The following is a 20584-nucleotide window of genomic DNA, read 5'->3' as shown; positions in this document are numbered from 1 at the left end:
ATAGCCAGAGCCTCGCGAACCAGCTGAGCGGCAGCGAACCAGCGGAGCAGCGGGGACAGCAGAGCAGCTCACAGCAGGAGTTTGCCTGGGACTGGTAAGTATCCGAGTGTGTGTGTTTGCTTGCTGAGGAAGTATCCGAGCGTGTGTTTGCTGGGAGGGAGCCTGAGTGAATGTCTGATTGGCTGCTAGCCTGCAGGGGGCGGGCATTAGGGTGTCTGTGTGTTTGCGTCAGGGAAGCCTGGCTGTTTAAAAATAGCCAGAGCCTCGCGAACCAGCTGAGCGGCAGCGGAGCAGCGGAGCAGCGGGGACAGCAGAGCAGCTCACAGCAGGAGTTTGCCTGGGAGTTCGCCTGGAGTGAGCCCAGTGAGGCTTACATCTTGCCAACGTCTCTGAGGAAGCTCCGTAGTAGGTAGGTGATATGGAAGGGGGGGATTCAGCTGTTGTGACCTGCACTGGATGTGCCATGTTTGTCTTTCTTCCACAGGACAGAAGCGACTTTGTCTGTACAAAGTGCAAGCTGGTCTCCATATTGGAAGAGAAGATTGAAGGTCTGGAGCAACAGGTAACGACCCTGCGTTGTATACGAGAGACTGAGGATTTTCTGGACCAAACTCAGGATAGCCTTCTAGGGGCACAAAGCTCTAAAGATGTAGAGCAGGTTGCACAGAGGAGCCAAGAGGCCAGTGAAGAAGCTTGGCAACATGTGACCTCCAGAAGAGGTAAGCGGAATGTCCGGGTTCCAGTAACACAGACACAGGTAACTAACCGCTTTCATGTTCTCTCCACAGGTACCAATGCGGAGAGTGGACCAGATGATATGTCTGGGGGGAGAAAGCGGAAGGAGACTCCGCTGGTTGGGAGGCATGAGATGCGATGTCCTGAGGTTGGGGGTTCCACGACCACCACTCCCAAGAGGAGAAGGCGGGTGGTGGTGGTCGGGGACTCTCTCCTCCGGGGGACTGAGTCATCTATCTGCCGCCCTGACCGGGAAAACCGAGAAGTCTGCTGCTTGCCAGGGGCTAAGATTCGTGATGTGACGGAGAGACTGCCGAGACTCATCAAGCCCTCGGATCGCTACCCCTTCCTGCTTCTCCACGTGGGCACCAATGATACTGCCAAGAATGACCTTGAGCGGATCGCTGCGGACTACGTGGCTCTGGGAAGAAGGATAAAGGAGTTGGAGGCGCAAGTGGTGTTCTCGTCCATCCTCCCCGTGGAAGGAAAAGGCCTGGGTAGGGACCGTCGAATCGTGGAGGTCAACGAATGGCTACGCAGGTGGTGTCGGAGAGAAGGCTTTGGATTCTTTGACCATGGGATGGTGTTCCATGAAGGAGGAGTGCTGGGCAGAGACGGGCTCCATCTTACGAAGAGAGGGAAGAACATCTTTGCCAGCAGGCTGGCTAACCTAGTGAGGAGGGCTTTAAACTAGGTTCACCGGGGGAAGGAGACCAAAGCCCTGAGGTAAGTGGGAAAGCGGGATACCGGGAGGAAGCACAAGCAGGAAGGTCTGTGAGGGGAGGGCTCCTGCCTCATACTGGGAATGAGGGGCGATCAACAGGTTATCTCAAGTGCTTATATACAAATGCACAAAGCCTTGGAAACAAGCAGGGAGAACTGGAGGTCCTGGTGATGTCAAGGAATTATGACGTGATTGGAATAACAGAGACTTGGTGGGATAACTCACATGACTGGAGTACAGTCATGGATGGTTATAAACTGTTCAGGAAGGACAGGCAGGGCAGAAAAGGTGGGGGAGTAGCACTGTATGTAAGGGAGCAGTATGACTGCTCAGAGCTCCGGTACGAAACTGTGGAAAAACCTGAGTGTCTCTGGATTAAGTTTAGAAGTGTGTGCAACAAGAGTGATGTCATGGTGGGAGTCTGCTATAGACCACCGGACCAGGGGGATGAGGTGGATGAGGCTTTCTTCCGGCAACTCACGGAAGCTACTAGATCGCATGCCCTGATTCTCATGGGTGACTTTAATTTTCCTGATATCTGCTGGGAGAGCAATACAGCGGTGCATAGACAATCCAGGAAGTTTTTGGAAAGCGTAGGGGACAATTTCCTGGTGCAAGTGCTAGGGGAGCCAACTAGGGGGAGCGCTTTTCTTGACCTGCTGCTCACAAACCGGGTAGAATTAGTGGGGGAAGCAAAAGTGGATGGGAATCTGGGAGGCAGTGACCATGAGTTGGTTGAGTTCAGGATCCTGACGCAGGGAAGAAAGGTAAGCAGCAGGATACGGACCCTGGACTTCAGGAAAGCAGACTTTGACTCCCTCAGGGAACAGATGGCCAGGATCCCCTGGGGGACTAACATGAAAGGGAAGGGAGTCCAGGAGAGCTGGCTGTATTTCAAGGAATCCCTGTTGAGGTTACAGGGACAAACCATCCCGATGAGTCGAAAGAATAGTAAATATGGCAGGCGACCAGCTTGGCTTAATGGTGAAATCCTAGCGGATCTTAAACATAAAAAAGAAGCTTACAAGAAGTGGAAGGTTGGACATATGACCAGGGAAGAGTATAAAAATATTGCTCGGGCATGTAGGAAAGATATCAGGAGGGCCAAATCGCACCTGGAGCTGCAGCTAGCAAGAGATGTCAAGAGTAACAAGAAGGGTTTCTTCAGGTATGTTGGCAACAAGAAGAAAGCCAAGGAAAGTGTGGGCCCCTTACTGAATGAGGGAGGCAAGCTAGTGACAGAGGATGTGGAAAAAGCTAATGTACTCAATGCTTTTTTTGCCTCTGTTTTCACTAACAAGGTCAGCTCCCAGACTGCTGTGCTGGGCAACACAAAATGGGGAAGAGATGGCCAGCCCTCTGTAGAGATAGAGGTGGTTAGGGACTATTTAGAAAAGCTGGACGTGCACAAGTCCATGGGGCCGGACGAATTGCATCCGAGAGTGCTGAAGGAATTGGCGGCTGTGATTGCAGAGCCCTTGGCCATTATCTTTGAAAACTCGTGGCGAACGGGGGAAGTCCCGGATGACTGGAAAAAGGCTAATGTAGTGCCCATCTTTAAAAAAGGGAAGAAGGAGGATCCTGGGAACTACAGGCCGGTCAGCCTCACCTCAGTCCCTGGAAAAATCATGGAGCAGGTCCTCAAAGAATCAATCCTGAAGCACTTAGAGGAGAGGAAAGTGATCAGGAACAGTCAGCATGGATTCACCAAGGGAAGGTCATGCCTGACTAATCTAATCGCCTTTTATGATGAGATTACTGGTTCTGTGGATGAAGGGAAAGCAGTGGATGTATTGTTTCTTGACTTTAGCAAAGCTTTTGACACGGTCTCCCACAGCATTCTTGTCAGCAAGTTAAGGAAGTATGGGCTGGATGAATGCACTATAAGGTGGGTAGAAAGCTGGCTAGATTGTCGGGCTCAACGGGTAGTGATCAATGGCTCCATGTCTAGTTGGCAGCCGGTGTCAAGTGGAGTGCCCCAGGGGTCGGTCCTGGGGCCCGTTTTGTTCAATATCTTCATAAATGATCTGGAGGATGGTGTGGATTGCACTCTCAGCAAATTTGCGGATGATACTAAACTGGGAGGAGTGGTAGATACGCTGGAGGGGAGGGATAGGATACAGAAGGACCTAGACAAATTGGAGGATTGGGCCAAAAGAAATCTAATGAGGTTCAATAAGGATAAATGCAGGGTCCTGCACTTAGGATGGAAGAATCCAATGCACCGCTACAGACTAGGGACCGAATGGCTCGGCAGCAGTTCTGCGGAAAAGGACCTAGGGGTGACAGTGGACGAGAAGCTGGATATGAGTCAGCAGTGTGCCCTTGTTGCCAAGAAGGCCAATGGCATTTTGGGATGTATAAGTAGGGGCATAGCGAGCAGATCGAGGGACGTGATCGTTCCCCTCTATTCGACACTGGTGAGGCCTCATCTGGAGTACTGTGTCCAGTTTTGGGCCCCACACTACAGGAAGGATGTGGATAAATTGGAAAGAGTACAGCGAAGGGCAACAAAAATGATTAGGGGTCTAGAGCACATGACTTATGAGGAGAGGCTGAGGGAGCTGGGATTGTTTAGTCTGCAGAAGAGAAGAATGAGGGGGGATTTGATAGCTGCTTTCAACTACCTGAAAGGGGGTTTCAAAGAGGATGGCTCTAGACTGTTCTCAATGGTAGCAGATGACAGAACGAGGAGTAATGGTCTCAAGTTGCAATGGGGGAGGTTTAGATTGGATATTAGGAAAAACTTTTTCACTAAGAGGGTGGTGAAACACTGGAATGCGTTACCTAGGGAGGTGGTAGAATCTCCTTCCTTAGAGGTTTTTAAGGTCAGGCTTGACAAAGCCCTGGCTGGGATGATTTAACTGGGACTTGGTCCTGCTTTGAGCAGGGGGTTGGACTAGATGACCTTCTGGGGTCCCTTCCAACCCTGATATTCTATGATTCTATGATTCTATATGTGGACAGAGTTGGCAGCGGGCTTTGTTGCAAGGATAGGTTCCTTGGTTAGTGGTTCTGTTGTGTGGTTGTTAGTGAGTATTTGCTTGAGGTTGGGGGCTGTCTGTAAGCAAGGACTGGCCTCTCTCCCAAGATCTGTGAGAGCGATGGGTCGCCCTTCAGGATAGATTGTAGATCCTTGATGATGTGTTGGAGAAGTTTTAGTTGGGGACTGAAGGTGATGGCTAGTGGCGTTCTGTTATTTTCTTTGTTGGGCCTGTCCTGTAGAAGGTGACTTCTGGGTACTCTTCTGGCTCTGTCAATCTGTTTCTTCACTTCAGCAGGTGGGTATTGTAGTTGTAAGAATGCTTGATAGAGATCTTGTAGGTGTTTGTCTCTGTCTGAGGGGTTGGAGCAAATGCGGTTATATCGTAGAGTTTGGCTGTAGACAATGGATTGCGTGGTGTGATCTGGATGAAAGTTAGAGGCATGTAGGTAGGAATAGCAGTCAGTAAGTTTCCGGTATAGGGTGGTGTTTATGTGACCATCGCTTATTAGCACCGTAGTGTCCAGGAAGTGGATCTCTTGTGTGGACTGGTCCAGGCTGAGGTTGATGGTGGGATGGAAATTGTTGAAATCATGGTGGAATTCCTCAAGGGCTTCTTTTCCATGGGTCCAGATGATGAAGATGTCATCAATGTAGTGCAAGTAGAGTAGGGGCATTAGGGGATGAGAGCTGAGGAAGCGTTGTTCTAAGTCAGCCATAAAAATGTTGGCATACTGTGGGGCCATGTGGGTACCCATCGCAGTGCCACTGATTTGAAGAAAGAAAAGGAATACTTGTGGCACCTTAGAGACTAACAAATTTATCTGAGCATAAGCTTTCGTGAGATGCATCCGATGAAGTGGCCTGTAGCTCACGAAAGCTTATGTTCAAATAAATTTGTTAGTCTCTAAGGTGCCATAAGTACTCCTTTTCTTTTTGCGAATACAAGACTAATACAGCTGCTACTCTGAAAGCTGATTTGAAGATATACATTGTCCCCAAATGTAAAATAGTTATGGGTGAGGACAGAGTCACAAAGTTCAGCCACCAGGTTAGCCGTGACATTATCGGGGATACTGTTCCTGATGGCTTGTAGTCCATCTTTGTGTGGAATGTTGGTGTAGAGGGCTTCTACATCCATAGTGGCTAGGATGGTGTTTTTAGGAAGATCACTGATGGACTGAGGCTTCCTCAGGAAGTCAGTGGTGTCTTGAAGATAGCTGGGAGTGCTCGTAGCGTAGGGCCTGAGGAGGAAGTCTACATAGCCAGACAATCCTGCTCTCAGGGTGCCAATGCCTGAGATGATGAGGCGGCCAGGATTTCCAGGTTTATGGATCTTGGGTAGCAGATAGAATATCCCAGGTCAGGATTCCAGGGGTGTGTCTGTGCGGATTTGTTCTTGTGCTTTTTCAGGGAGTTTCTTGAGCAAATGGTGTAGTTTCTTTTGATCAGAGGGTAATGGTTTGTAGAAAGTGGTGTTGGAGAGCTGCCTAGTAGCCTCTTGTTCATATTCCGACCTATTCATGATGACGACAGCACCTCCTTTGTCAGCCTTTTTGATTATGATGTCAGAGTTCTTTCTGAGGCTGTGTATGGCATTGTGTTCCGCATGGTTGAGGTTAAGGGGCAAGTGATGCTGCTTTTCCACAATTTCAGCCTGTGCACATCGGTGGAAGCACTCTATGTAGAAGTCCAGTCTGTTGTTTCAACCTTCAGGAGGAGTCCACCCAGAATCCTTCTTTTTGTAGTGTTGGTAGGAAGGTTTCTGTGGGTTAGTATGTTCAGAGGTGTGTTGGAAATATTCCTTGCGAAAATAGGATTCTAGGTCACTACAGAACTGTATCATGTTCGTGGGGGTGGAGGGGCAAAAGGAGAGGCCCAAAGAATCACTGCTGGCATATATGCCTTTCATATCTAGCATGTACATTTGCTTCCTAGCTGGGACACCTGTTAAATGGGTTCTGGCCCGCTCACATTTCCTATTGGATGCATTTTTCCTGCAACCTGATTTCCAGAAAGTCACCATCATAGACAAATAACACCCAAAATCCAGCTGGAAGTGAAGAATGGTCATGTGATGAGTTTGCACAAAACTGTTGCCACTTTAACAACAGAAAGGACTGCAGACTCCACTCATCGCTTGTTTGCTCATTTTCAGAATGTTGGCAAAGTGCTTAGAGATCTCAGGCTTAAAAGAGCTACATAAATGTGGAACTTAATAAAGACGAACCATATTGTTAAAAAAATAACTAGCAAATTATGGGTCAAACTGAAAATGCAGCAGTTGGTATTTACTGGGTGTTGACAAAATACTGTAGTGTCCAATTATCAATAAGGAGGTATGGTGTAAGAGTAAGCAGACATTAATCATATGATAACCAGTGTCTTCATTCCTACAGAAGATTTACAACTATTAGGGGATGATAAGAAAGGAGGCCAGTCTATTACCTGTTTGTTTTGCTCAGCTCTACTTAAGACATTTAATGACATAGCAGAACAGTTTAAAATTGCAGCATTACTTATTGTTAATGTTACTTTCAGTCAACTTGAGTTCTGACTATTTAACAACATGAAAAATATTTGGCCTGAATTCATAATGATAGCTGTTTTTGCTGCCAAATGGAAGACCTAGATTTGTAAAGGCTTTTCAGGGTTGCAGGTTCAGGTCAATAGAGGTGATGACATAACCATCAGGGTGAAAAGTTGGCAGGAAAAAACGAGTATAATTTCTTGGGCTCAAGTGCGTATGTGACCCCATGGTAAAGAGGCTGAATCAAATTAGATCTAAACATGTTAGGATTTCCTTAAGCTTGGTGAAATTTCCCCTTGTTGCCTTTCACCTACCCATGCAACTTGTAATAATTCTTTGATTTTGCATTTGATACAAGTACTGTAGTCCCTTAGTGCTGCACTATCTCTGCTATATGTGCTGGTCTCTGTTCTGCAAAGTGATATTTGCTAAATACGGACTGGAGTGTGAAGCAGAAACACAACTGCAGAGCCCTATTAGCATGGATCACTTCACTAGTGACCACACCACTTGGGTTGGCTTTGAAGAGAGTGACAGAAAGCAGGCATTTTGTTTTGCTTGAAGAAGTAAGAGGTAGGAGAAAAGGCAGGATAAAGACAAACAGAAGGGTGAAAGGTTTAAATAAAACCAAGCTGAAGGTATAATGATGCATTCAAAGAAAAAGTAACCAAATGAAAGAGAAAGAGAATGCAAATTGGAAGGAGAAAAAATCTAGGGGGAAGAAAGATGGTAAAAATAATTTGCAAAAATAGATGATTAAAAAGAACCTTAGAGGGAAGAAGAGGAGAAAAACAACCCAACACCACCACAAAAATAAAGGATGGAGCAACAGAAGAATTTAAAAATAATCATTAAAAATCTTAGGGCTTGTCTATGCAGCAACATCCAGGAAAGTTAATCTGAATGAACAAAAGTCTGAAGTTAAACTGCATTAAAATCCTCTATGAACACCCTCATTCAGAATTAAAGAGGCCTTCCAATTCCAACTTTGGTTTAGTTTAGTTCACTTCCAAAATGAATTAAGTTAAACTGAAGTAAGGCCACTTTAATTCTGAATAACAGCATCAGCACAGGGATTTAATGAGGTTTAACTAATCCACTTCAAATTAACATGTTTAGTTCATTCAGACTATTTTTTCTGGAAGTTCCCATATAGACAAGCTCTCTATGTTACACTGTGGTATAGAAACTGTTTTAGAGTGCTCTATGACTACTCATCTATAAACATCAAGCTTCATTTCTCTTAGGGAACTTCCAATTAATGATCAATTTTATTGAGTTTAAAGAAACATCGTTGTTCCATGCAGCCCTAGTTGAGAGAAAATAATTAAATTAATAAGTCAGGGGATGACAACCTTTCAGAAGTGGTGTGCTAAATCTTCATTTATTCACTCTAATTTAAGGTTTCGCGTGCCAGTAATACATTTTAATGTTTTTAGAAGGTCTCTTTCTATAAGTCTTTAATATATAACTAAACTATTGTTGTATGTAAAGTAAATAAGGTTTTTAAAATGTTTAAGAAGCTTCATTTAAAATTAAATTAAAATGCAGAGCCCCCCGGACCGGTGGCCAGGACCCGGGCAGTGTGAGTGCCACTGAAAATCAGCTTGCGTGTTGCCTTTGGCACATGTGCCATAGGTTGCCTACCCCTGGTATAAGTAATATGCTCAGTTAAAATTCATTTCAATTAAGGTGGGTAATTTGTTTTGTTTTACTTTTTGCCACCATTTTTCAGAATGTTCCTTTTTGATATTTTGGGATATTGACTGAAAGCTGCTTTTTAAAATTGTTAATCACAGCATATACAGACTGGAACTCATTCAATTTTTTTAGTATAATCTGCTTAGAAAATTATGTTCACTATGTCTACAATCTGTCTTTGTTCCAAAATTTGAATAGATTTGGTTACACAGTAGATAATAGATTAATTAAAACTTACTAATCATATTTGTTAGTCATGCAGGAAGACAATTTAATTTGTAGATAAAATAAATGATTCTTGATTATATTCTAGGTATTATATTAATTTATTCATAAAATTAAGAAACATTCATTTGCAAAAGTAACTTAGTAAGTGAGGGTCCTATTCAGACTAAAATATACACCATCTACCAGGGTGCACAATCCCAAAAGGCAACATATGCTGCTTCTGAGCAGACTGAGGGTAAAATCTTGGCTAAAGTGAAATCAATAGCAAAATTCCTAGGCTTGCTCTGGGACAACACCTGAGAGTTTCAGAGATGTTTAGAGTTGAGAGGGGAACGTGTAAAATTAACTCCTGCCCTTCTGGTATTTCTTATTTTAGATTCCAATTGCATCCCATATTGGTATTGCACAGGCTGCTAGTAATCTACACTTTTGATTGGGGAGGGAAAATAGGAGAACAGATAGGAGGAAGGTAGGAGACAGGATCCAGTGCTGTTGTAAATAGAACAAGGTGGGAAACAGTTTTCAAGTCCTGTGAAAATTTTTGAGATTTCAAAATTTTTTCCCCATTCTGCATCAGGACAAAACAGAGACCTTACCAGAGAGGGGTGAGAGACAGAGACTGACCCACCCCAGAACAGTCTGGTGGTTAGGGCACTTATCTGGGATGTGAGAGGCCCCGATTCAAGGTGCTGCGCTGAATCCAGCAGTGCAGGGGCTTGACCACTGTAATTCTGGTTATTCTGGTGTGTCCCTGCCCCTTTTGTTGTGACCAGAAATTCCATCCTGGACACAAGAAATCGCCTCAAAGGAAGTTTTGTCAAAAATGATACATTTCAGCAAACAGGTTTAGTGTCGATGAAGCGGCATTTTCTGAAGGAAAAAACATTTTGTCAAAAAATTTCTGACCTGCTCTAGTTTCCGACCTCTAAAAAACACAAGTTACTCGTGCGGGGTGTGTGTGTGTCTCACACTTTCCATTGTTGAATGGAAACTCCTGCTCCTAATCACCTGCCTACAATGGCTGCAGATTCCTGCCTTTCTTCCATTAGCTGTTTCACTGAGCTTTGTAAAAGAGGTGTCAGGTAGGGCATCTCTTCGGGCCATGTAAGCCTTTATTTCTATAACTGTCTGACATGAGTCAGCCATGCCAGCCTCTCCCTCTCCCTCTCCCACATTAGGGTGTCTGAGGATGCATCTGATGAAGTGAGCTGTAGCTCACGAAAGCTTATGCTCTAATAAATTTGTTAGTCTCTAAGGTGCCACAAGTACTCCTTTTCTTTTTGCGAATACAGACTAACACGGCTGCTACTCTGAAACCTGAGGATGTACTGAGTATGTTTAACCAATTCCACATCCTCATCCTTATGAGCCTGATCACCATATATTGTAGGACAGAATTCAGTTTTTGCGATCATTTGGCTAGCTGGATCCAAAGTTACTTTTCAAAAGCCAATTTCTGCAGATGCTGCTGGGTTTGCCCTTCATTAATACTGATCAGACCAGAAGTCATTTCTTTGCTGTTTTCAGCAGTAGAAAAGAATTTAAGAACTTCTTTGCTGGCATTCAGCTACAGGACAAGAACATTAAAGTGTGTGGGGAGCTAATTTAGTCAGTTATAACATATAATTTAGATGTAGCTACTTAGATTGCAAGCTGTTGGAACAGGGACCTTGTTTTTGTTAGGTGTTTGTACAGTACCTAGCATAATGGGGTCCAGGACTGCGGCTCCCCTGGGTGCTACCAAAATACAAATAATTAATAATAATAACTATATTTGGACAGACCTGCTTTGGCATTAAAATGCCTAGCAGAACTCGCTCTATTCTCAACAAGATAGGGATTTGCTTCCATGAATATATGTTTTGGGAAGTTTGCTGGACTTATGGACTGGATGTAGTAATTGACATAGTGTGCAAAATGGTGTTTGCCCCAATTCTCCATTAGGGGCTGATCCTTCACTTTGCTAAGCACTCTGTTCCCAATCCAGCAAAGTACTTAAGTACAGGCTTAACTATAAGCATGTGAGTAGGCCTGCTTAAGTCAAATTTATGTGCTTAAAGTTAGGCATGGGCTTAAGTACTTTGCCGGATCAGGGTCACAGGCCTGATCATCAAAGGCACTAAGGCATTGTGTCATGATGCCAAGCGTTGCAATACCTATCTTTTAGGCACCTACAAACTCACAGGAACAACACTGTGGTCCACAAAGCCAAGTTAGGCACCTAGGCTCCCTATAGAATGCATGGGCAGAGATAGGTACCTATGAACATGCTCCACAAGAGCCAGCATGCTTGGTAGGGAGTCAACTAAGCTAGCCAGCAGGAGATGCCAAGGAAAGGGGTGTGTCCTAAACCCTCTTCTCTCCTGGGGATGGCGCCTAAGTCCAGGCTGCAGGGAGGCAGCTAGTGTTCCACAGTTGGGGACCCCCTCCTGGAGTCAGGTGGTTTAGGCACCTAAGTAATTTCTTGTGAGGATGAGTTAGGTGCCTACCTCACTCCACACAAAATGGGGGGAAGAAGAGGAGCATGAGGTGGTGATGGTAGCACTGCCACCACCTGCCTTATAACTTTTATCCAAGTGGTTAGAGAACTCCCCTACTCAGGTTGAACTCCCCCCCTCTGCCTAGGGCAGAATCGGTTTGGAACTGGGGTCTCCCACCTCTCAGGAGGATGCTCTAACCACTGGGCTATGAGATAGTCTGAGGTGGGATTAAGTAGTTAATGACTCTCAAATGACACTCTCCTGACAGGTGAGAGATGCTTCTCCCCCTGAGGCAGAGGGGGAATTGAACCTGGATTTCCCACATTGCAGGTGAGTGCTCTAACCACTGGGCTAAAAGTCGTACATTAGGCACCTCCTTCTCTACCACCTCCTCCTCCAGACAAACTTTGAAGGGGACTCAATCTGGTAGGCAGCTTCTGAGTCCCATAGGTGAGCCAGGTACTGCTTCACCTATCTTCTCCTGGTTCATGGGTCGCTCTGGGCCTTAGGCGAGAGGTAGGCATCTAGGTGCCTAGAGTGAGGCAGCAGTGTGCATGTCCAGAGGCAAAAACACAGGAATCTAGAGATCTGTTATGCTGAACATTTCAGTGCCAAGTTTAGACACCTACAGTGTTTGGTGACAGCCGAGTGGGAGATTTGTGGATCATAGCAGTGCCTAAAACCTGGATTTAGGTTCCTAAGAACCTTTGTGGATCTGGGCCAGAGCAGCTTGCAGAAACAGACCCTAAATCAGGATTCTGTTTTATGTGTCTCCCGTCCTTGAAACAGGGAAGACTTACAGGGTCACATAAGGGCAAAATCAACATGATGTGTCTACATCTGAGGGGGTAAGTATCTCCTTGGAATACAGAGTAACTTCTACTACTGCAAAACCCCTATAAGTAATATAGCCATGGAGATAATTTTAGACTGCATAAAGCCCTGTGTTTACTTTTATTCTGAACGTCTTTAACTGACATTAATAAATATGTCAAATTTAACACGTTTTCTAACTGCACTCTACACACAGAATAATAATCCTATGCTCTAAAAGACATGAAAGTGCATATAACTACGTCACCATTCATACCGGAGTTATCTTCATCTTTGCGGATCTTTAGTTTTACAAGGTCCTCACAGTGCTGAAGGATCTGAACAGCATCTTCCATGGAGCAGTTGTCCAGTCGAATGTTATCTATGGCAAGCAGTTTATCACCAAGTTCTAGCGTTCCAGTTCTGTAAACAAATGAACAACATTACATGATTAATTAGTAACATATAAATATGCTTTTTAAAGTAGTGTTAACTCTCATGTACCATTCAAATGGATTTTTAATAACTTTGAAAAAAAACTAATACATCTTTTTCATTTTGGTTTTGGATGACAATCATCAGTTTTAATTAATGGAGATTGAAAACATATTATTTATTCTTCCAGTAAAATGATTCAATTGATTTGGAAACTTGACAGACCTCAGAACTCTTGTAAGAGAGTTTCTATGTGCACAGAAGTTACATGGGGCACAAGCTGAAGGCAATACTTTCCCTGAAAATTTGAAAGATCTCACCTGTGAGCAACACTTCCTTTCTTGATATCAGAAATAACAAGGGGGTCCCCTGGTTTTCTACTGGATGGAGCTGTAATAAAGTACACACACATATATACTATTTATATACATATGTAGATAGATAGCTATACTACACAGACCATTTTATATGTACCTAAAATATACATAACATATACTCATAAATTACACACACGAAAACTAAATTAAAAGAATGATGCAAAATCAAGCAGCCAAGAGTTAGGAAATGCCATATTAAGGTTGCCTATGCAACCTTAATTTAGTCCCATTGTGCATACGCATTAAGATTGAGGCCAGGCCTTCACTTGGACCACTTTGCTGATATAAGAATAGCAGCTGTGTTAGTCTGTATTGGTAAAAAGAAAAGGAGGACTTATGGCTCCTTAGAGACTAACAAATTTATTTGAGCATAAGATGTAGCTCACAAAAGCTTATGCTCAAATAAATTTGTTAGTCTCTAAGGTGCCACAAGTACTCTTTTTCTTTTTGCTGGTATAGCTATACCAGCTATACCAATATACCAGCAAAGTGATCCTAGTGTGGATCAGCAAAACTGTGCTTTTTATATCAGCAAAAGTGTGCTTTTGTCAGAATAGCTTATTTTAGCCCCCTTCCCTGCAAAAACTACACAGGTAAAAGCTCAGTTTTGCTAATATTACTGTCTACACACCAGGCGTTTTTGTAGTACAGCTATGCTGGTCACAAATCACACTTTATCATAGCCTGGGACCTGGCTGATATAGTTATGCTGGCAGATGTCTGTAGTCTAGGAAATAATGGCTACAGCCTAGAATTACATAATCACATTCTATTTGACCACCTGTGAAAAGTCTGGTTGAAGTGACTCGCCCAGCATCAGACAGGAATGCTGCGGCAAAGGCAGGGATAGAATCCAGTTTTCTGGGACAGCATTCAATTGCCTTAACTATTAGTCCATCTCCTCTCTCTTCCTGAAATTCACTGCCTCATTCACTACACATCATCCACCCTTCTGTAACAAATGAACCAGGGGTACAATCTCCTTCACTACACAACCCTGATTCTTCCCCAGAGCAACTCTAACTTATGCAAAAAATAGTATGTGATCATATAATTAAAGACTGTATCATAATGCAAACACACAAGAGGGCATTTCCTAACTATTGAGTGTTTGACTTTGCAACCTTAACATTCTTTTAACATAGTTTTTTGTATGTAGTTTCGTACATTTTTAAAAAAGCAAACTGAAAAAAAATCCACCATGTGGCATCATATTTAACACCCACATGGGTCATCAGCAGGGTTGGAACCTTTATATCCACCACACAGACCTCTGCCATTTGAGCTAAAGGAGTAATAATGGATAGTAGTAGTAGATTGTCATCATCTATGTGGACCAGCACTAGAGGCAGAAATTTCTACTGAGCATGTGTGATTTTTCAAAGGCTTATAGTTTGGCCAGATTTAGGCAGATTTTCATGGAGATGGCCAAAGGCAAATCCCTGACACAAAGGCCACCCCTGGTCAAATTTCAAGTCCCTGTTCCAAATCATGGAGACGCTAGAGGTTTTCAAAGCAAAAAACTGCCAGATTTTTTTAATGTGAGTAAAACACTGTATTTTCCCCTAGCATTGTTCTTGGAACCAGCTGAACTGTCCTGGCTGTAGTTCTCCCAAAAGAGGCAGACACCTGGCATGGAGAATTTCAGCCCAATTGGTTAAAGAATGGCAAAGTTATAAGCAATTAAAAGCAGGGTCTCATAATGGGAAATGTCAGGCAATTTTAAAAGTAGGTGATACTACCAGCCCCTCTTTTAATAATTATTTTATATATAAATAAATCTTAGATTAATCTTATATTCTAAAACTGATTGGGGATGTCTTTGTCACCAAAGAATTTTGATGAGGTTAATACTAGGACCCTATCTTGCCTTTGGATTCATTCGAGACCCGTAGGCCTGTGCAGAGTCCCAATGAAATCACTGGGCCTCCCGATTACTAGATTATTTTAGCAAACATACTGATGGGATCTGCAAAAAGAAAACATGAAAACACCATGCTATTGTAATATTGCTTTTTCTGAATTTTGCTCGATAAGGAAATTTAGCTGTATTTTTGAAACTTCATGCTTAGTATATTCCTTTTTATGTAGCTATTGAGATCCCTGCACAGTGAGAGCCCCTACACACCTGTATTCTGAACTAAGAACAGCCATACTGGGTCAGACCAAAGGTCCATCTAGCCCAGTATCCTGTCTTGCGACAGTGGCCAATGCCACGTGCCCCAGAGGGAATGAACAGAACAGGTAATCATCAAGTGATCCATCCTCTGTCGCTCATTCCCAGCTTCTGGCAAATAGAGGCTGGGGCACCATTCCTACACATCCTGGCTAATAGCCATTGATGGACCTATTCTCCATGAATTTATCTAGTTCTTTTTTAACCCTGTTATGGTCTTGGCCTTCACAACATCCTCTGGCAAGGAGTTCCACAAGTTGACTGTGCGTTGTGTGAAGAAATACTTCCTTTTATTTGTTTTAAACCTGCTGCCTATTAATTTCATTTGGTGACCGCGAGTTCTTGTGTTATGAGAAGTAGTAAACAACACTTCCTTATCTACTTTCTCTACACCAGTCATGATTTTATAGACCTCAATCATATCTCCCTTTAGCCATCTCCTTTCCAAGCTGAAAAGTCCCAGTTTTATTAATCTCTCCTCTTACGGAAGCCGTTCCATACCCTTCATCATTTTTGTTGCTCTTTTCTGAATCTTTTTCAATTCCAATATATCTTTTTTTGAGATGGGGTGACCACATCTGCACAGAGTTTTCAAGATGTGGGCATACCATGGATTTATATAGAGGCAACATGATATTTTCTGTCCTATTTTCTATCCCTTTCTTAATTATTCCCAGCATTCTGTTTGCTTTTTTGACTGCTGCTGCACATTGAGTGGATGTTTTCAAAAAACTATTCACAATGCCTCCAAGAACTCTTTCTTGAGTGGTAACAGCTAATTTAGACCCCATCATTGTATATGTATAGTTGGGATTATGCCTTCCAAAGTGCAATATTTTGCATTTATCAACATTAAATTTCATCTGCCATTTTGTTGCCCAGTCACCAGTTTTGAGAGAATCTTTTGTAGCTCTTTGCAGTCTATTTGTGTCTTTACTATCTTTAGTAATTTTGTATCATCTGCAAATTTTGCCACCTTACCGTTTACCCCTTTTTCCAGATCATTTATGAAAATGTTGAATAGGACTGGTCCCAGAACACCACTTTTTAACTCTCTCCATTCTGAAAAGTGACCATTTATACCTACCGTTTGTTTCCTATCTTTTAACCAGTTACCAATCCATGAGAGCACCTTTCCTCTTATCCCATGGCAGCTTACTTTGTGTAAGAACCTTTGGTGAGGGACCTTGGCAAAGGCTTTCTGAAAATCTAAGTACACTATATTCACTGGATCTCCTTGGTCCACATGCTTGTTGACCCCCTCAAAGAATTCTAGTAGATTGGTGAGGCATGATTTCCCTTTACTAAAACCTCAACAAATTATGTTCATCTATATGTCTGACAATATTGTTCTTTATTATAGTTTCAACCAGTTTGTCCAGTATTGAAGTCAGGCTTATAGGCCCGTAATTGCCAGGATCACCTCTGGAGCCCATTTTAAAAATTGGCAAAGAATGGCAAAGTTATAAGCAATTAAAAGCAGGGTCTTATAATGGGACATTAGCTATATTCCAGTCATCTGGTACAGAAGCGGATTTAAATGATAGGTTACGGACTACAGTTAGTAGTTCTGTTCAATTTCACATTTGAGTTCCTTCAGAACTCTTGGGTGAATACCATCTGGTCTTGGTGACTTATTGCTGTTTAATTTATCAATTTGTTCCAAAACCTCCTCTAATGATACCCCAATCTGGAAAAGTTCCTCAGATTTGTCACCTAAAAAGAATGGCTCAGGTTTGGGAATCTCCCTCAGATCCTCAGCCGTGAAGACAGATGCAAAGAATTCATTTAGTTTCTCCGCAATGGCCTTATTGTCCTTGAGTGCTCTTTTAGCACCTCGATTGTCCAGTGGTTGTCGTCCTTCAGGGAGCCATCGCTCTCTCAGATCTTGGGAGACAGACCAGTCCTTGCTTACAGACAGCCCCCCAATCTGAAGCAAATACTCACCAGCAACCACACACCACACAACAGAACCACTAACCCAGGAACCTATCCTTGCAACAAAGCCCGTTGCCAACTCTGTCCACATCCTCAGCCGTGAAGACAGATGCAAAGAATTCATTTAGTTTCTCCGCAATGGCCTTATTGTCCTTGAGTGCTCTTTTAGCACCTCGATTGTCCAGTGGTTGTCGTCCTTCAGGGAGCCATCGCTCTCTCAGATCTTGGGAGACAGACCAGTCCTTGCTTACAGACAGCCCCCCAATCTGAAGCAAATACTCACCAGCAACCACACACCACACAACAGAACCACTAACCCAGGAACCTATCCTTGCAACAAAGCCCGTTGCCAACTCTGTCCACATATCTATTCAGGGGATACCATCATAGGGCCTAATCACATCAGCCACACTATCAGAGGCTCGTTCACCTGCGCATCTACCAATGTGATATATGCCATCATGTGCCAGCAATGCCCCTCTGCCATGTACATTGGCCAAACTGGACAGTCTCTACGTAAAAGAATGAATGGACACAAATCAGACGTCAAGAATTATAACATTCAAAAACCAGTTGGAGAACACTTCAATCTCTCTGGTCACTCGATCACAGACCTAAGAGTGGCTATACTTCAACAAAAAAGCTTCAAAAACAGACTCCAACGAGAGACTGCTGAATTGGAATTAATTTGCAAACTGGATACAATTAACTTAGGCTTGAATAGAGACTGGGAATGGATGAGTCATTACACAAAGTAAAACTATTTCCCCATGGTATTTCTCCCTCCCACCCCACCCCCCACTGTTCCTCTGATATTCTTTACTTGGAACTGCTTTAGAAGATCTTTTGCTAATCGCTGCAGCTTTGCTTTGTATGGTGTTCTTGTTAACTGCTGGAATTAGCCTACCTGCTTGTCACCATGAAAGGTTTTCCTCCTTCCCTCCCCCTGCTGTTGGTGATGGCTTATCTTAAGTGATCACTCTCCTTACAGTGTGTATGATAAACCCATTGTTTCATGTTCTCTGTGTGTGTGTATATAAATCTCTCCTCTGTTTTTTCCACCAAATGCATCCGATGAAGTGAGCTGTAGCTCACGAAAGCTTATGCTCTAATAAATTTGTTAGTCTCTAAGGTGCCACAAGTACTCCTTTTCTTTTTGCGAATACAGACTAACACGGCTGCTACTCTGAAACCTCTATTATAGTGTCTTTAAAAAGTTTTCATGTAGCTTGCAGAGCTTTCACTTTTGACACTGTACCCTTTAATTTCTAAAAAAGAAAAGGAGTACTTGTGGCACCTTAGAGACTGACAAATTTATTTGAGCATAAGCTTTTGTGAGCTACAGCATCCGATGAAGTGAGCTGCAGCTGTAGCTCACGAAAGCTTATGCTCAAATAAATTTGTTAGTCTCTAAGGTGCCACAAGTACTCCTTTTCTTTTTGCGAATACAGACTAACACGGCTGCTACTCTGAAACCTTTAATTTCTAGTATCAGAGGGGAAGCCGTGTTAGTCTTGATCTGTAAAAGCGGCAAAGAGTCCTGTGGCACCTTATAGATTAACAGACGTATTGGAGCATAAGCTTTTGTGGGTGAATACCCAATTCGTCAGATGCATGACTAACCTCCTAATTTTTGTGTAGTTTCCCTTTCTGAAATTAAATGCTACAGTGTTGGGCTACTGTGGTGTTTTCCCCACCACAGGGATGTTAAATTTAATTATATTATGGTCACTATTACCAAGTGGTCTAGCTATATTCATTATATTGGACCAGATCCTGTGCTCCACTTAGGACTAAATAAAGAATTGCCTCTCCTCTGGTGGGTTCCAGGACCAGCTGCTTCAAGAAGCAGTCATTTAAGGTGTCAAGAAACTTTATCTGTGCATCCCGTCCTCAGGTGACAGGTACCCAGTCAAGATGGGGATAACTGAAATCCCCCATTATTATTATTATTGAGTTTTTTATTTTAATAGCCTCTTTAATCTCCCTGAGCATTTCACAGTCACTATCATCATTCTGGTCAGGTGGTCAGTAATATATCCCTACCGCTATATTCTTATTATTAGAGCATGCAATTTCTATCCATAGAGATTTTATGGTACAATTTGATTAATTTCCGAATTTTACTTCATTTGATTTTGTGCTTTCTTTCACATATAATGCCACTCCCACAGCAGCACGACCTGTTCTGTCCTTCTGATATATTTTGTACCCTCGTATTACTGTATCCCATTGATTATCCTCATTCCACCAAGTTTCTGTGATGCCTATTATATCAATATCCTCATTTAATTCAAGGCGCTCTACTTCACCCATTTTATTATTTAGACTTCTAGCATTGGTATATAAGCACTTTAAAAACTTGTCTCCTTTTAGCTGTCTGCCATTACACGATGTAATTGAATGGGACTCTTTTTTGTTTGATTGTTTCTGATCAGACCCTGCCTGTGTTTTATCATTTTCCATCCTGTCATCCTCACTAGGACATAGAGATTCTCTATTAATAGATTCTCCCCTAAGGGATGTCCAGACCACGTGCTCTTCCGCACCTGTTGGCTTTCCCCCAGCCCTTCGTTTAAAAACTGCTCTACAACCTTTTTAATGTTAAGGTTGGAGAGCGTTTTCAGAACCTGAAGGGTGCATAAGAGTGCATAAAAAGATACAGATGGTAAGTTCAATGCTGAGGCTGAAATTCTGCTTTTAGTCTACTTTAAAATAAAATTAAATGATTAATAGTTTGTATTTGTAATCATCATGTGTGAATTTCCTTTGATTTTTTTACACTCATTTAATATTCCAGAGAGGAAGACTATCCTGAGGTTAAGATACTGGCCTGGAACTCTGGAGATCTGGGCTCAATTTCTGGCTCTGCTGCAGATTTCTTCTGGGATCTTAGGCAGATCACATAGTCGGTCTCTGAGCCTCAGTACCTGATCTATTGTTTGTCTTACCTATTTAAATAGTAAACTATTCAGTGCAGCTACTGATCAACCTGTGTTTGTACCATGCCAAAATACGAGGCCCTGATCCCAGTTGGAATCTCTAATAGGGAACTGCCCATCTCAAATTGGGTGGGACAGTTCCAAAATGCAGAGTTCATGTCCCAGTCCTGGGTTGAATGACTCTGGGACAGCATTTGTCCTGGATTACCTGCAGTGCTGCTCTGTGCCTGCCCAAGGCTCAGGGGCAGCACCAGCCTCTTCCCGGTGGGGGAGGCTGAGGTGGGCCTTAGCCCCCGCTCATCACAAGGCCCCGCCCCCTGCTCTTCCTCTCCCCTGCCCAAGTCCCCACCACCTGGCCAGGTCAGTAGCTGGAGCCAGGCACTAGTAAGAGCTGCCCAGGGAGCACAGGCTGCTGGTGGGGAGTACTGGACCCTCCCCCTGTCCTGGGCAACGTGCCTCAAGGGGTGGAGATATGGGCTGGGGGCTGCTCTCACGTACCCATCAGCCTACTCAGGGCAGGTG

The 20584-nt window shown here is 43.3% G+C and overlaps 1 protein-coding gene across 16 annotated transcripts in view; it reads right to left on the bottom strand.

Annotated features, from left to right (window-relative positions):
* The window catches only part of GRIP1 (glutamate receptor interacting protein 1), a 535595-nt gene that overhangs the window by 40297 nt on the left and 474714 nt on the right, over positions 1-20584 (bottom strand). For all 16 annotated transcript variants that reach the window (XM_043493765.1, XM_043493782.1, XM_043493769.1 and 13 more), the window contains 2 exons: positions 12950-13019; positions 12472-12617 (listed from right to left, as the gene is read on the bottom strand). In XM_043493765.1, the coding sequence (XP_043349700.1) occupies positions 12472-12617; positions 12950-13019 (216 nt within the window). The remainder of the gene's footprint in view (positions 1-12471; positions 12618-12949; positions 13020-20584) is intronic.

The sequence above is a fragment of the Dermochelys coriacea genome, chromosome 1 (genome assembly GCF_009764565.3).
Source record: "Dermochelys coriacea isolate rDerCor1 chromosome 1, rDerCor1.pri.v4, whole genome shotgun sequence".
Classification (NCBI taxonomy): domain Eukaryota; kingdom Metazoa; phylum Chordata; order Testudines; family Dermochelyidae; genus Dermochelys; species Dermochelys coriacea.
This window is presented reverse-complemented; position numbering and strand designations above follow the sequence as displayed.